The 18,759-nt window shown below is 36.9% G+C and overlaps 1 protein-coding gene across 1 annotated transcript in view; it reads right to left on the bottom strand.

Moving 5' to 3' along the window:
- The window catches only part of LOC125237496 (paired box protein Pax-5), a 104,166-nt gene that overhangs the window by 13,254 nt on the left and 72,153 nt on the right, over positions 1-18,759 (bottom strand). The window contains 5 exon segments of the mRNA XM_048144610.1: positions 5,424-5,574; positions 7,751-7,836; positions 10,358-10,453; positions 10,486-10,525; positions 11,693-11,792. Coding sequence (XP_048000567.1) covers positions 5,424-5,574; positions 7,751-7,836; positions 10,358-10,453; positions 10,486-10,525; positions 11,693-11,792 — 473 coding nt within the window.

Raw genomic sequence — 18,759 nt, 5'->3', positions numbered from 1 at the left:
CTTTCGATTATACTTGTAGATGGCGTTAAGTGTCACTTTTGACATAGATTTATAGGTCGAAAGTGACACTTAACGCCAATCTACAAATAATCGATGGCAACAAGACATTTGTGTGGCGCCATCTATGTGTGGTTTAGTGTTTACGCGTTCTCGGGCGGTCGCATTTTCTACATCTTCATGTATTTAATCTATGGTGCCAGATATGAAGTGTTTTATGATCGAAGTAACTCATGAATAACCTTTGAATGAATTAATGAGTTTATTTGGTTATCAAAAGTGAAAAGTGTAGTTTTTTCAGTTTATATGTCAAAATATTGTTTTGATATTTAATGAATGACTGTCAGTCTTTAACAATTTTTTTTATAAATTATAAATAAAATGTACAAAAAATTTTTCGTGCAAATTGTATGGGATAAGTTTTTCGCGATTTGTGACTTTTCTAGCTGGAAATATTTTTTTGGTCCCATACAAGCTTTTGATCCTGGATAGGAATGGGATCGCTCGGCGTCAAAAAAAAAGTTTCTCAAAAATGCCCTTTTCCTCGCACCCTGTATGTTTTTTCCAAAATCTGTATATGTCATTTTTCATCAATTTTAAATCGATGGATGGTTCCCTCAGGCCATTTTCACGTAGGACTACGGGATCTCATAGCTGCCCTTACAGACCTGCTATCAAAATACACCCTGTATATAATTATGCCGTTAGATCTGCCGGCCATGGCATTCCAGAAAAGAAAAAAGAAAATTATTTATTTGTCCCTCTTTTCTTTGCCAAGCCATGTATATGTGTATTCATAATGTAAGCTTACTTCCTGTGGGGTTTCATTCGCTTACAACCCTGCATACCCTGCTTATTTCTTCAGTATCACAACAAAGATGAATCAGTAATATAATAAAATTCAAGATATAAGTTACCTTTCAGGAAGCGCTGGTAGCCTAGCGGTAAGTAAGTGCGACTTTCGTTCCGAAGGCCGCGGGTTCGAATCCCGGCTCGCACCAATGAGTTCTTTGGAATTTATGTGCGAAATGTCATGCGATATTTGCCAGTCACTTTTCGGTGAAGGAAAACATCGTGAGGAAACCGGACTAATTCCAATAAGGTCTAGTTTACCCTTCGGATTGGAAGGTCAGATGGCTTTCGTAAAAACTAGTGCCTATTCCAAATCTTGGGATTAGTTGTCAAAGCGGACCCCAGGCTCCCATGAGCCGTGGTAGCCGGGAGAACGCAAGGAGGATGAAGTTACCTTTAAGAACAGTAGCACAAATGAACAATACTATTCTAAAAAAGTTTACTTCAGAATCCGCCGCCTCACCGCCGTAGGCACTTTCAGGGCGTGGCGTTGACTAATGACAATACTTGTCAGATTGGTTGCCAAATGACAGCCCCGACGTCCGCGCTGTCACGATTTGATTATGGATATGAGAGGAAACCTTTAGGCACTGGTTTCACCAAAAGCGATGAGCTATGATCTATCGCCGTTATAAAGATAGTCGCTGCCGTGTATAACCTAACCACAAAAAAAAATTAAAAAAAAAATCCCCGGCATAGCGGAAAGCGGACCCCAGGCTCCCATGAGCCGCGGCAAAAATGCCGGGATAACGCAAGGAGGATGATGATAATAATAATAATAAATCCGTTTATTGCAGACAACATATGGTCCAATTAAAATAACAGTACAATTAAAATAAATAAATCACAGTTCAAAAAAAAATATATAATTTACCAGCCAGTTTCAAAAATTAAAATTACCTATATTTGCGACAATACTGACATTTCTTTTTTGTTTATATTATAGCATTTTAAAAGATAAAATCATAAAAACTCACAGATTAAATTAGAATTACATATATTACTATTAAGTCCTAGGCTACTTAAAATTCAAATAAATATAATTATAAGTCAAGATATAAAAATGTCAGAAATGTCAGCAATAAATAAAATCTAAATTTAAATTTAAATTATAAATGATAGTGGATCGTTTTTTTTTTGTATAACAAAAGTGACTGCACTGTAATTTGCGTTGCTATACACATCTGAGGATTGGAGACATGGTGACCTAACAGCCTGGCACACAGGTTTAACCTAGTTTGGGCACCAGTCTCACAAGTTTTGCAATTGTTGTACCTATCCATTAATTATGAGAAAATTATTGAACACAATGAAGATACTTTGTGGTGGAGTCAATAAATACTTTTTTCATTTTTCGTTTTTTTTTTCATTTTCATGAAACATGGTAACACTCAAGTCTAATTCAGCTTTCAAATAAAATTTAAGTGTGGTTCCTTCACACAATTTAAAAAAGTGTGGTTCCTTCACACTTTCTGCTGCTAATTAATAGAATAAGAATAATAAAATAATAAAAAATATTTTTATGGTGGTAAATAATTGTACGAAAATTGTACTTTCTAAAAATAAACAATCCGCCGTCCTACCGTCCGTCCGTTTGTCACCACTCTCTATCTTATAAACGGTAATAACCAGAGAGTTAAAATTGTGTGTGTGTACTATACAGTATGACCACGGAGGGTTATGAATTTATTATTGCAGTACATAGTCACGAAAATAAATGTACTTTTATGTCCTATTCATTTTAAAAATTGTACTTCTACGGTTTTGACGGTACAACATACCTACGGCTCGTCGTCGTGACCATACTATACAATAAGCGACTCTAAGCATAATTTAGATGGTAAATAATACTTCAAATAATTGTACTTAATTTGTACAACACGAAGCAGACAACACTAAAATATAGTAATCAATAAAAATGACTAATGGCAGAGTTTGAAACGTATTACTGTGTTTGGTAATAATTGACCGCATACTAAGCGTAACAAGTAAACAACAGAGATATACCATACTTTGTACCTATATTATTAGAGGCTGGCAACCTGTCACTGCAATGTCACAGTTTCGTTTTCTTTCAACCCCTTATTTGCTAAGAGTGGCACTGTAACTTTAGCAGTTTCATGTGCTCTGCCTACCCCTATATGGGAAACAGGCGTGATTGTATGTTGTATGTATGTATGTATGTATTATACTATTTCGTACTACCTTTAAGAAAATGTATCTTACTTAAAGTTATCCTAACGAAATCATGTTTTACCCGTCACTCTGACAGTCAGACATCGTTGAATAAATTTGTATCCAAATTGTACTGTACAGTACTACTACTATTAAACTGGGGTACTTGTACTAAACAGTACAATTTGGGTAGAAATTCGTGGAGTACTTTTTCAACCTATTCAATGATGTCTGACTGTCAAGAGTGACAGGTAAAACATGATTTCTTTAGGTCAGATGACGTTTCAAAGTCGAAAGAAACAACGTGAATTTTCGCTATTTTCATCGCTACTACTATATACTAAGACTTCGCTGTCTGTCTGTCCGTATGCACTGTTTGCCAAGTATTGGCTAAAAATTGAGTACTTATCTACCAAAACTACCACTCATGTAGTTCTATGGGACAACTAGGAAATGTAATTACTATTTTTTCCCATGATGGGACAAAGTAACAAAAAACAGTTTTATTTTGTTCTATTACGTCACTGACAAGAAAACCAGAATAAAAAGCTAGTATGTAGTTCTATGGAACATAATGGGACAAAAAATGCCGTTTTATACCATGACGTCACTGTCCTATGGAACATTTGGGAATCACTCCACACAGGCATATATAGGCAGGCCTATTGGTTGAAATTTTGTATTATAAGGATGGGTAGGAATGATGTTGGAGCGCAATGATTTATTCCCTAAAAACTCTTTTTAGTTTTTAACTCCTGACGCAAAAACGACGGGGTGTTATAAGTTTGACGTATCTGTCTGTGTGTGTGTCTGTCTGTCTGTCTGTTTGTTTGTGTGTGACATTGTAGCTCCCGAACGGAAGAACCGATTTGGATTTTTTTTTGTCTGAAAGCTGAGTAAGTCGGGAATGTTCTTAGGCATGTTTCATGTCGCGGTAGGGGTTTTTTTCAAACATTTAATTTTGTGGTTATACCTGCGTATAGTTATGCTATGACATATGACCATGATGTTCTAATCCTCCACAATTTGGAGTGTCCATGTTTTGGAGGAATAGGAGGTTCATAAGTCTTTAGTTTGAGTGTTTCCTAAAGGGAAAACTGAGGAGAAACTTACCAGAATAAATGAATAGTCTCCGTAGTACCATAGAGGAATAGGTAAGGGAAGAGTTTGTAACTCTACACATCAGTAAATCGTCACTACTTTTAAAAAATCTCGTATCTCACGCTGCTTCTCAAAGTTAAAACGCAGTAAGTCTATATGCATTCCATACATACTTACTACAATTTTCTTTTCATTGACAGACGAAGATACAAGTTTTTTTAAAAGTAGTGACGAAATGTGGGTTATTTGTATAGGCATAGTTAAGTGATATCTAGCGACAACCACGCGTCAATCACGCGTCAAATAGCGTGAATTATCAGTACCACTACTCGATACTAGGTGGCAACAGTCTCGTCTGCCAAAAATGTAATATTAGAACAGTTTACAACTTATACTACAAGCAGAAGGAATTGAAAACAGAATAGTGATTTATACTATTGTAATATTAGCTAGAAATTTGTGAGCATTAGACTTTTCGTTCGTTGCGACATCTATTGACAAGTAGCAGTACTGATGATTTACGCTAGTTGACGCGTGGTTGTCGCTAGATATCGCTTAACTATGCCTATATAAATAAAACGCATTTACTGATGTATGGAGTCACAATTCTTCCCTTATTTATTTCTCTATGGTAGAGAAATAAAGAGAAATAAATTTAAATTCGCCCCGTCCGCTGCGTAATTAGCTTGTAGTTTTTTTATGAGGAGAATCTCACCTGAACACTGACATTGACAGCAGCATTCTTATTCATAAGTTAGTGTCCTTTTTTTTAATACTACGTCGGTGGCAAACAAGCATACGGCCCGCCTGATGTAAAGCGGTTACCGTAACCTATGGACGCCTGCAACTCAAACAGTGTCACATGCGCGTTGCCACCCCATTAGAAACTTGTACAATCCCTTTTGCTGTGTTAAATACACAGTAAAAAGGAGTGTACAAGTTCCAAGGAGGGTTCGGGTTGCCGACGACTCAAAGGACAAATAGACGGAATAGGTCAGTTCCGTAAGTACTCCCGTCATGAGCACACCGCACCATCGTTGAGCTCTGGCAGCCTTACTCACCGGCAGGAACACAACACTATGAGTAGGGTCTAGTGCTATTTGGCTGCGGTCTTCTGTAAGGCGAGGTACTACCCCAGTTGGGCTCTACTCTAGCGAGCGAGATATCCGCTATGCTGTGCCCTACCACACAAAGCGGAATATCATTCGCTATAACCCTACCCCCTACAGTATGTTTTTCATAAATTACAGTGTCTTTGTTTTGAAGTAAAGGAGGTTAATAAGTAAATAGAAACTCACCAGAATGAGGAGTATAGTGGGGATGAGCGGCGTGTTCGTACGGCGTGTCAAACAACTCTCCGTAGTACCCCGTCGCCCCGCCAGCGGCGCCACCGAGCTCTGAGAGTAGCTTGTACTCGTCTTTGAGACTCCATTTTGATGATGACCAGAGCTGAAAGAATAGTAAAATGTTAGAAAGGTCATTTGCTAAACGGGATTTCACTTAGTTTAAAAGTCCTTAGGGATCATTGTAGAAGAAGCACAGAGAACCTCCTATAGAGTACCAGTATTGTAAATTTAGTGCGCGGTACAAATCACCAGTGCTTGGGGCGCGAGGAGCGGGAGGAGAATGTGTTTAGCGCGCTGCGAATGGTCGTTTCAAGGACGGCGGGCAGTCGCGTCAGATGAAAAGGGACAGAAGTATGACTGTCCCTCTACTGTCGCGTAAGTGGCCACTTGGCCAGTATAAGTTGACCTATGCCGGCTCTGAATAAATTATAAATATGACTTATTTGTGGAATGTAATGCCGTCTGTTTTTAAATTTGAGCTTGTTGTTACCTTTTCACACTACAGGTGGACATCTCCTCATCCTCTCTCCTTAAAACAATTTTTTTATTGCGAAAAACACGCGCTGCTTTCGGGTCGGTTACTTGGTCGCTACTGATCGGGCACGGCGAGCGCCCGCGCTTATATCATGGCAAATACAAGTAAGGCTGGTGACCGCGAGTCGTCTTGTAATGGATGTCTATAGGGGTTGGTCTGTGAGAAGAAGTGATAGAATGAAAGTTCTTTTGATTAGGTATTCAGAATTAAAGGCAACATTTATTATAAACTGAAATAGATATCATACACTAAAGAAAAAGCGATCAAGCCCACTGGTGGCGAAGCCGGGAATCGAACCCGGGTCTCCAGCTAACGCGGCCAGTGGTCTTGATTGCTTTTTCTTTAATGTATCTGTTTCCTATAATGGACCTAACTATATGCCGAAGTTAACTGAATCAATAAAAACACGGTCTTAACATTTACAACTAAAGTCAGCTTTTGATGAAACGAACTGACTGCTGTTAATCACGCTAACAAGCATTTCATCCCAAAAACCAAACGTTAAACACTTTAATCCGTTAACCCGGATTTCCGGACGATAAATCGGACCGTTTTTTCGGACCGCGGCGGCGACCGACGCTATCAGTCAAGGTGGTCGTTTGGCGCCCAAATTGATGGTTTTTTGTTTAGGTTTTTTATTGGTGATAGATTTTGAATCAAAATTAACTAGGGTCTTTCCTTTCCCAAGGTGGTGGGTGTCGTAAAAGTCGATTGTGGGATTTGGGTTCAATTGTGGAATGGGAAATGGGCTAGCAATCACAAATGAAAATTTCGTTTAATTTCAACCCCTTGATAGCTAAGTGGGCATTTTCGCGAAAAGAGATTTCAAAGTTATTTTTTTGTAAAATAGGTGTAGGTATAGTTTCTAATGGGGTGGCAACGCGCATGTGACACTGTTTGAGTTGCAGGCGTCCATAGGTTACGGTGACCGCTTTACATCAGGCGGGCCGTATACTTGTTTGCCACCGACGTAGTATAAAAAATAGGTAAATGCAATATTTTTCTACTCAGAATCACGAGCCCTTTCGATCCTAGTAGGTAAAAAAAGCGCCCCAAATTTAATTTTTCCAATTCGTTATCATTTTTCAAACACTTTGTATAGCGGTTACAAAGTGGAAAGTATGCAAAACAATAGAAAACTTTGGGACCATTTTTGTCCCCTGTTTTTTGTCCTAGATCGAAAGAGCTCGTGATTCTGAGTAGGAAAAACATAAAATTTACCTACCTTAGAATAGTTATTTGTTATACAAGAGTGCAAGAGTGTGATGGAATTGAAAAATGAGCAAGCGAAAGGATTCTATAGTTGAACCACGAGAGAAGCGAGTGGTTCGAGAATAGAATTCTGAGCTTGCGAGTTTTTCAACACACGAGAAGTAAAATATATTTGCACTCGTGTCTAACACAAAACTTTTCCCCTCACTATAGCGAGGAAAGTACAACGCAAAAAACGCCTTTATCACTGCTTCCAGTAGTTCCACAGGTGGTAAAACATCTTCATCACTAGATTAACCCACTTTTATCAATTTTAAAGCAGAAAATTTGCCTCTATTCAAGGTCAAATTACTTTATCCACTAGTGGATAAAATGTGTTTTTACCCGCTGGTATTAAAGGACAAAACACATGTTTCCGAGCTAGTGAGCCGAAAAAAAATTTTTGGTGATTGTTTTCGCGAAAATGCCCAAGTAGGACACTGAAACTTGGGCATGTTCATTCCAATTCTCGGTAAATAGCTATAATACTTACATTAGAATATATTTGATCGCCATTATAGTGACTCCTTTGTCGTTTCACGTCGTCTTCCGAATGACTGTTGAAGTCTCGGTTCTCATCTGCAACAAAATATGAAATTAATTTCTATGTAAAAGAATTTATCTATCTATCTACCGCGGTCCCGGGTTCGAATCGTGGTAAGGGCATTTATTTATGTGATGATCACAGATATGTGTTCCTGAGTCATGGATGTTTTCTATGTCTATAAAGTATTTGTATATTATATCGGTGTCTGAGTACCCACAATAAATACAAGCCTTCTTGAGTTTATCGTGGGACTCAGACAATCTATGTAAGAATGTCTCACGATGTTTTCCTTCACCGAAAAGCGACTGGCAAATATCAAATGACATTTCGCACATAAGTTCAGAAAAACTCACTGGTACGAGCCGGGTTCGAACCGGCGTCCTCCGGATCGAAAGTCGCACGCTCGTAAGAGCGTGCGACTTTCGATCCGGAGGACGCCGGTTCTTGCCGCTCGGCATTATAGCCTAGCGGTAACTCTAGGCTATAATAACAATTTAAGAAATAAATCGCAAAGAATATAAGCGTGTAATAACTTTTATTACCTCCAAAAAGCTTCAATAGAGACCAAACTCAAATTCAAACTAAAATTTCAAAACTCAAAAGCCCTATAAAATATCTTAAGCGATGAATTTGAAAAGTTATAGAGTTATATAATATGGCAATTTGTGCAGTAGGTTTAATAGCTCAGTAAATCTCGCTACGGTCTATAGGCCGCTCTATGGAGGTAGAGATGGGGTGAGTGTTTCGAGTGTGTGAGTTAGAAATATCGATAATTTGATGCGCATTCAAAAGAGAGTACTTATGTAAATTACATGGTATGCTACTGAAGCGTATAAAGTATTTTTACAGTTTTATCATACTAAGTTAGTATCTACGTGCTGAAATAAGTAGGTAAGGTGCATTAGGGTAATTCCAAATGACAGAAATGCTCGGATAATTCCGAAAGGGGAATCTTGATATGATGGAAATAATGGTGATTTTTAAGCGACTTTCGTAATAAGACGACTTTCGGAATTACCCTAATGCACCTTACATATTTAATTAACCACAACCCTACCATCCAGCAACTGCCTTATGGACTTAGGTATACCGCCGCCATTTTCAAATAGTATTTATTTATTCTGGTACCTACTTTAATGATGAAAGTATATGATATTGATAATCAAAATGTAACACGAAAAATGAATTTCCTAAAAACGTTTTTGTAGTCAAGCACTGATACTTACAAAAAACATTTTGAAATTATTATTTTTCAAATATAATATATTATGGTAGAACTTTATAAGCACTCAGCTCGTTTTTAAATATTCATAGACACATTCTAATATCATAATACTCTCATAAAAAAATACAATTCCAACTCCATTATCGATAAATCGACACCCAATTTAATGAATCTCATCCCATCTCTACTCCCAGCTAGGGGTGCAAACTCCGCGGGGTCGACTATTTTATTCGCTATACTTCGCGTTGCTCACAAGTTTAGATACACTCAACTCCAAAAAGACAGAAGAGCCTACAAATTCATATGTACTTAAGACCTTTTAAAATACATCTTAGTTTTACCTTGGAAAGAGTTTAATTATGGCAAAGTGTGCCCGTGCGAGTCGTTCTCTGGAATGGATGTGTCTCAAACTCAGTCTTATTCATACCTAATATACGTAAGCTAAAATTTTGTGAGAATGAGCAAAATACACTCTTAAGCCGGTCTGTCTCGCAGCCGGTGTATCATGCTTCCAATTGTATCACTTATCCTCGTGGATAAGACATCTGTCACTCTCACACTCACATACTTGCCAGAACGTGACGGATGCTTTGTCCGCGAAGTGATAAAATTAGAAGCATAGACGGGCAGTTTTATTTAAAATCACACATCGTAAAAATGGTGCGGAAGAATTTCAAAAAATATATGTAGACATATTGGCAGATGCTTATGCTTGTTGTAAATTATTTTACCTGTAAATGGTTGACATAATTTACCAGTATTTATTTTAAATAATGTCGAAACCATCGTCTGGCCTGGAATATGGTGTAAATGCGAACACTAGTCCTTGAAAGAGATGTCGTCACTACTTTTAAAAAACCGGCCAAGTGCGAGTCGGGCTCGCGCACAAAGGGTTCCGTAGCAGCAAACCAAAATTACAGTTAAATCAACCTATCTCAAAAACTATAAGAGATACTTTGATCAAACCAAAAATCGTTGAAAGAGTTAATTAGCATGCATCACCTCTATTTTTTTTAGAATTTTATACCCCGTAGTTATAAAAATAGAGGGGGGGGGACATACTTTTTACGACTTTGAGAGCTGATATCTCAAAAACCGTTCACTTTAAGAAAAATGTTTTTTAGAAAACAAACTTGTATCTTCGTCTGTCAATGAAAAGAAAATTGTAGTAAGTATGTATGGAATGCATATAGACTTTCTGCGTTTTAACTTTGAGGAGAAGCATGAGATACGAGATTTTTTAAAAGTAGTGACGATGTGCATTATGTGGTTATATCATCTCTTTTAATGAACGTATTTTGGCTTAAGTTTTAACTAATAATTCTTACCCTGGTCTTCATGCCGCTTTCTCTTCAACCCGTTTCCATTATGTAGACCTTCGACCTGCTCAATGCCAAGGATGCCATTGATGCTATAACTGCCCGTGTTGGGTACATGCTGCTCCGTCGTGGGGAGAGAACGGCTGTTGTACCTGCGTTACCCGAGTGGGTTATTACCTGTTGGGGAAATTAGGTTATTTAGCGGATTATCAACAATGTCAAATGAGCAATTTTTTTTTTGCCACTTTTATTGTCATAAAAGTGATATTCTTGAAAAAAGAATGCCATTTCTATTCAGAATTACTAGCTTTTTCAATCCTAGTAGTTAAAAAAATTGTCCCATACGTTTTTTTCTTATTTTGTTACCATTTTCCGTACATGTTGTATGGGGTAACAAAAGAGGAAAGTAACCAAAATGTATGGAAATTCTGGGACACTTTTTGTCTCCCAGTGAGATTGAAAGTACTCGTGATTCTGAGTACAATTGACCTCAAAATTCTCTAAAAAAATCAAAATAAAAAAATGGCAAAAAAAGAGAAATGCTCAAATATGGAAAACAAGTTGGAAAAGAGTGACTATAAAAAAAGATTCAAAAATGGACGAGAAGCTTATACTAATGGCTTTAAATTTTAAAATAATAGGGAATAGAGAAATGGGAATATAATATTGTAATCATCAGCTTTAAATTTATGATTCTCGTGAGTCCTTCCGTCGGGGTACGATGTACAGAAAGGTTTACAGATTTTTTTGCGTCATAATACGTTCACCCTTGTGGTGACTGGTCAAAAATTTCACCACCCCCTTTCATGCCTTGGCTGTCGTAGAACTCGACTGTGAAATAAAGGGTAGATTGTGGGGTGGATGATGGGCGGATAACCTGTCAGTGTGCGACAAGTCACAATTTCGCTTTCTTTCAACCCTTTATTGTCAAGAGATTGCACTGAAACTGTAAGGTTGGAAATACCGGCGTGTGTGTATGTATGTATGTTGTTGTTGAATTCCTAAGGCATAGAGGTGTGAAAGGCCTTCACAAGCTTGCACCACATCTTCCTGTCTTCAGCGATCCTCGTGGCAAGGAAAACGCAAGCATTGTTTTTAGCGGGAAACCGCAAAATGAAAGCCGTGGACCCGGGCGCCCTGGGTCCATTTTTCGAAGATTTAAGTTACAATATACAAGTGGTTGTCAATGTCTAATATGAAAAGTTGGAAAGAGACTTCCGCTTGTAGTTTCAGTTTTGAGAAATGGGCCCCTGTTCGCTCATGGAAGCGGTCCGTCAAAAATGAGCTTCGAGCGGCCGGTTTAAGCTGTATGTATGTATGATAGGATAATTTCAGAACACTTACAGATACTACGCTGCCTTGCGCCGAGGAAATTTCCTGTTCTTGCTGCTGTTGCTGGTTGTGCGCATGCTTCGCCTTTTCTGCTGCTTTATTCCGGACGATCCTGGGGACAAAGAGTCAATTTTTAATTTTAATTAACTATTTTGATACAAAGTGAATCTTGGCCTCCGAAATAAGAGCACGCCACCTATACCAATCCTGCGCAGCCTCTTGCCAGTCACCTACTTGAAGCTGACGAAGATCCGCCGCCACACTGTTCTCCCAAGAACACTCTCTTGACATCTCTAGAAATTTTTAATCCTAAACTAATGAAATAAATTGAGTATTGGACTATAAAACTCTCGTGAGACTCAAACATATTCAAAAGTATTTTAAGCGGGTTACTCACGTGTTAAGTCGATATAGCGTTCGACATGTTTCGATTTCGAGGATTTTTCTCAAAAGTAGCGACCTCACCTTTACTTGTCGAGAGCGCGACGCATACTGCAGGCGCTTGCTCTGTGTGCGCGGCTGCTGAGAAAGATCCTCGAAAATGGATCGAATATGTCGAACGCTATATCGACTTAACACGTGAGTAACCCGCTTAAAATACTTTTAAATATGATGATTTATAATGGAATAAATGAATATGAATATGACTTAACACGTGAGTAACCCGCTTAAAATATTTTTAAATAGTATTGTACTGGTTTATTGTAAACTACATTTCTTCTTGTACAATTTTCGCTGTTTGTTCCTAGGGTAAAAATGGTAAATGGTAAACTCCGGAACGAAAATTTCCGTCCATGTCCAGGTCACAGCGGTTTCGTCCTCCACACTTTATGCTTAGAAATATTATTTTTGCCAAATCTTTCATTTTTGGTTACGTTGTGACAAAACTTTCATTATTTGACAAGAACACTCCACAATAACATTATTATCTAAAAAGTTTTTAAATAGAGAACTATAAAAAGTTTGAATTGTAATCTCTCACTAAATAAAAAGCATGTAAAATTCGAAAGAATATAGGTTAATTCAATAATACCCATGAAAATGAATCACCCAAAAAGTTTACTAAGAAACTCCGAACAAGAGCACCTGTTAAAAACTTCCTAAACCAAAGCAAAATCCAACCATCGATCATATTAAAACCAGCTATTCACCTTTTTAATAAGTTCCCGAAACAATTTTTGCATATGTCAACCCGCGAGACACTGGCAATAATTCACGAAGCCAGGGCTATCCATCATGGCGGGAAATGAAACGTCAACTCGGCAAAATGGCCGCGAAGCATGGCGTTGTATCGAGATGTTACTTACTGTCTGGGGATTTTAAATTGGGGTGTTTTGTGTAATGAGAACGTGTAGGAATAAATATGGTGATTATTCATAAAAAAAATGGTACTTTTCATACAGTAAAGTACACCATACATACATGTCTGTAAAGATTTGTAATAAATATTTCCATATCTACATATTATATAATTTAACTAGTTTTTGCTCGCTCGCGTTAGAAAAGAGACAAAAAATAGTCTATATATCTCCATCCCTCCAACTATCTCCACTTAAAAAATCATTGCAGGAGTAAAATTGGGCCTAAAGTTACCTACTAATAAAACTGGAGCCCCTGTCGTGGAGCTCTTATATCTTCAACAACTTCTCCATTAATAGTTGTTAATGCAAATCTAATCTCATAACCCAAAATTAGGGCAATAAAAAACCGCCCTTCAAAATTCAAAACCCTAAGCAATTTGCCAAAAAACGGCACGTGGCAGGAAGCGTGGCCAATCGGCAAAGCGAATCGTGGTTATGCGGCGCGCGGCGGTATATGGAAAAAGGATGTTGGCACGCGTGCCGGCTGATTCATTGCGGTAATGGTGGATTGAGAAGTTGCAGATTTTAAGACAATCGGACCGACACCAAGTGTGCAAGGCAGTTTTTAACCCCCGACGCAAACACGACGGGGTGTTATAAGTTTGACGTGTCTGTCTGTCTGTCTGTCTGTATGTCTGTCTGTCTGTATGTCTGTCTGTCTGTCTGTCTGTCTGTCTGTGTGTGTGTCTGTCTGTGGCATCGTAGCTCCCGAACGGATGAACCGATTTAGATTTAGTTTTTTTGTCTGAAAGCTAAGTTAGTCGGGAGTGTTCTTAGCCGTTTTATAAAAATCGGTTCACTATGTCGCGGTCGGGGGTTTTTCAAAATTTTAATTTTGTGGTTAGGTTATATACTAGCTCCATTACGATAGTACTCTTTACAGGCATCTTCTGGGCGAGCTCACTCCATCGTAGGCCACGTCTTTGCCTTTGGCTAGTCTGTGGTCAAGAGTAAGCCCATTTATAATAATAAAAAAAAAAATAAAAATTATACTGTGCTAGCTCATAGGCTGATTGTGTGTACAACGAACGCTTCAGTCTGTCGTTAACTATAAGTACTATAACGTATAAGTACAACAAAAATCAACATCCTATTTACCTATGTAAAGGTTTTTGAAGCTATTCCTTCGTATTTTTACAGAAACGTACGAACGTATCATGCTATTTCAGACAGTCTCAGTACAAGACGTATTGCCATTGTCTGAATTAGCATGACAAATACGAACGCTTCCGGAAAAATACGAAGAAAAATCTTTTCGCTCTCCATCTGTAGTGAATAGTGATCTACTTCTTATTAATTTAGCCCAAAAATACTCTCCTTATATTTTGGCACATTTTGCGTGTCCATCGATCGAAATAACCACAAAAGCATTTCTTTAGTAAAAATAAGCATGATGCCTACCTATACCCAACCCAATGGTAAACTTTAGAATCTCATTAATTCTCAGCAAGGACGATATAATACCGAGACAGACAATACCCATACAAAAAAGCATACCCCTAAAAAGTATGGGCCTTTTAGGCTTAAAACTAGATGGCGCTGTTTCGCAGCCTGGAAGTGGCCAAAATCATATTTTCCCCAAATATTTTTGTGTGTTTTTATTTTTTATAAGAACAAATGGTATGCTTCTTAATTGTTATATCATGATATCACGACAGTAGGTAGGTATAGTCAGCCAAGAAAGAGTTTTACCACTTTTGGACTCTATTTCAAACACATAAGTTAAAAGTGGTAATCCACTTTTTTGGCTGACTGTACATACATATTTTGAAAAAAAAAAAAAAAGTATGCATCATCAGAGTAGCTATGATAATATTTAAAAGGTGGCGCTAAAAAATCAATTCAGCAAATAGGCCAGCACTTTTACATGTACGTATTCATTAAAGTTAAACAAATGAAATTAATAGAAATATTAACTTAAGAAATAGAGATTATAGATCCTACCATCATCTTTGATACTCAGTATACTCTTTTGACCTTGGGTACTCTATGCCATTATTTAGCATAATTTTCTTACCCTAACCATAATATCCAAAAATACAATTTGCAGACAACTTCCGTCCTTTTAGCGAATGTAAAAATTTCACAATAAATTTGCAAAAAGCAAGGATTACATCCATTTCCTGCGGAAGGGTTGCCAGCGCTGCGGTCCAAATATATTTTATTATATTCTCTGTGATAATGTTGCCATACCACAAGTGCTTTGTTGTATAGGAAACGAGTTTGATTTATCAGTGAGACAAGAGTTTTTGTGCATTTTCGACACAATATGAGGTATTCTTTAATGCATTTGCAATTTTTGCATCAGGGTCTATAAAACAGTGGCAGACAAGCATACGGACACAATGTACATACATTCTAAACTCTTTGTAAGACTTTATGCTAGAGGCATGAAGAATAGAGGTATTATTCATGGCTAGAGGATTGGTTATGGTTTGACATAATATTGTCAATGTCAGTGTGATCAAAAAAGACTATGATAAACTTATTAAGTTATTACATTTTTTTACAGATTTGTTTCGTCAGCATAGTATAAAAACTCTTAAAATTACGTGGTATTTTGCTCCGAAGAAGATTTTATTCTATGAGGTACAGTCAGAGCTTTAAGTAGGTATTCAAACTGACCCCTTGATACCTACGACATAATATAAATCGAATAGATCAATCAAAATCAGCAGTATAATGTTGTGCTGTGTTGTGTGTGAGTGATGACTTGAAGATGCACATTTTGTGGTTTTCATATCTGACGCTGTGAGCCAGATGTGGCTCGGAGATGTGAGTTCTCACAACTTTATTATTTTATAGTTACTATTACTATCTCAGTGATTTAAGTTCTAGCTAACAATTATTTTTATGTTCTAAGGTAAGGTAAAAGTACCAATGCTCGACACACTAATAGAAGGAAAGAAAGAAGAAGAAAGAAAATACGTTTATTAGCACAAAATACACATAAATCCAACGAATCACAACTTTCTGACACATTTATGGTCAACTAGCTTTTTGCCGCGGCTTCGCTCGCGTTAGAAAGAAACAAAAAGTAGCCTATGTCACTCTCCATCCCTTCAACTATCTCCACTTAAAAAATCACGTTAATTCGTCGCTCCATTTAGCCGTGAAAGACGGACAAACAAACAGACACACACAGTTTCCCATTTATAATATTCGTATTGGAACACTGATACTTTTACCTTACATTACTTAGATTTAGAAAAAAATATCAAAATGATTAGGTTATTTAAAAAAAGCAACACAACCAATTTATATCCCAACCTATTCCAACGTTGTCATCAAAAGTCACCCCACAAAATCATACCCATAAAATAAAATAAAAAAACACAAAACTGCCACGCAGCGCAACGCCAAGACATTTTTAATCGAGCCCGCTCGTAATTGAGGGTATAATTCTTGTTCCCAGTTTGACATTTTGAATTTTTGGCGCGCAAATGAAACAATTTGGTACGAGGGTGTGAATTTTAAAGTTGGGGTATTGTAATTTGACCTTCTGCTTATTATGCTTTATCAGGAGAATGTTAAGACGATACGACAATTCTCCATACAAACGCTCTACTATTTCCTCCCTGGTTTTTGAACATAGAGCAATGATTTTTTCAACACAGATTGTTATCATTTTTATCTGTGTCGGACGGTTTTGATTTTTTTGACAAATATTCTGATTTTTAAAGACTCTAGAGCCAATCAAAAATTTCCAAAAACGGCCTTTTTCATTGTGGCGCAAAAAAAGGAGTGATACTCAAGATTGGTAACAATTAACCAAAAAATCAAAACGGTCCGACATAGATTATTTCACTGTTATTCAGATTCTCAAATTTCGTTCCGATTGATTAAGTTTTGAAGGAGGAAAGAGTCGAGAGCGGAACCTCGATTATAAAGATTTTTTTGAAATATCTTTTGACTTAGTTGTTCTTAATGGACATTTTTTTTCGATAAATCTAGTTAATAACATTTGCATATTTAACTAAAATTCCCAAGTTGAAAGGGGGAAATTGAAATGGAAAGGATTCCATTTTAGCATTTTCGCTACCGTATCCTCTTAAGGTAAATTCAGACAGTTACTCGTGTTTTTAAAATAAGGTAAATTTACCAATCCTCGACATGTTATTGCCATTTATTGACAATTTAGATTGAAAGTTGCATCTACTGATAGTCTGTCAAGCACTGGTACTTAAATATCTTAGAAATGTAACACGTTAGCATTTTGATTGCTTAGTCGGATTTTTTGTAAAATGATATAAATAAACTGTCAAATTATAAAATTCAATGCATTACAATATTTTGTTATTCTCGATCTACATTTTTTTAATATTATCTTTGTTTAGCACATTTCAAAATTGTACTTTGTATACCTATCAGTGAAGCATAGCGCTCTGACAGAATTTTGTACCAACATTGTTACCTATGTTTACAAATAAATTCAATAGCGTCAACATCTGTCCGTTTCAATAATATTTTGTAACTCATATATTCCTTATTTCTCCCATCAATACCTCTTTCATCCTATCAATATGTACTACTGACATTCCTATCACAAAACAATAGACAACTAAAAGCATTCCCAACTTCTCACTTCACGACCGCGAGCATTACGCGCACGCAGCGGACACGCGACGACAGGCACGCGACGGACACGTGCGTAAATCGCATTGGGCAAGCGATGGGCTTCGAATTGACTTGACTTTTGGAATTTTGAGTTTTAATTTGATATTGAGTGTTTGGGTTGAGCAGATTAGATCAGTGAAAAGTTAGCAACCATTAAAAAGTATTTAACTCAATGGTATTTTATTTATGTTATAAAGTTACTTAATTATATGTTGTTAGCAGTATTAGAAAATGTATGGGGCGTTTGTGTAACTCCTCAGAAGTGTTAGTTTAGGCAAAAAATACTTTAATACAATTAAAACAATGCTTTTTAAGAAAGTATAAAATGAACCTATTTAAACGAAGGTATTTTTATTACTGTTATACAGTCCTTTTTATATAAAAATAAAATATATGGGGCATTTGAGAAACTTCAAGAATACAATTAATACCCTGTTTTTGAACCTCAAATAAACTTTACAGTTTTTGATTACCACATAAAAGAAATAAATATTAAACAATATTTCACGTTTAGAAAATGGCAAAAAAACCGACACAATAAAATCCAATAAAAAATAAAAGCGAAATATATATTAAATTACCAATAACATCCCACAATAAAGCCAATAAAAGTGCTAATGTAAAACTACTTAAAAACAATATCCATTACTACCAGAATAAATTTAAAATAACTAGATTTGGACCCCTGATGTGTACTGATACCGGTAATCCTGCATTATTGTTCGGTAATGGACTGGAGTGGCACCCCTGGCGAATAACTCGAGTGCCAACCCTAGGGGTGCGCTTGATTTGAGACAATTGTAATGACAGAATGATAGTGTGGGGGGGCTTTAAATGTTAGTGTTGAAAGTGGGTAGATCAACATGTTATTGAAAGATCGTGTTTAGGTTATGCCTTTGTCTTACCGTTGAAGGGATAAGTTTTTTTTTTTATTTTTAAAGGCCGTGTTGTCGTTATGGTACCCATCTGTTATTTTATCTCCCAGACTGGCATTTTCGCGAGAATAATCATCAAAAAATGAGTAGGAAAAACATTATTTACCTATTTTAGGAAAAAAAGTTTTTGATTTTTTTTTGGCGAAAATGCCCATACAGTATGTTC

Source organism: Leguminivora glycinivorella, chromosome 21, assembly GCF_023078275.1.
Source record: "Leguminivora glycinivorella isolate SPB_JAAS2020 chromosome 21, LegGlyc_1.1, whole genome shotgun sequence".
NCBI classification, from domain to species: Eukaryota; Metazoa; Arthropoda; class Insecta; order Lepidoptera; family Tortricidae; genus Leguminivora; species Leguminivora glycinivorella.
The sequence above is the reverse complement of the archived record's forward strand: the minus strand, read 5'-3'. Positions and strand labels throughout refer to the sequence as shown.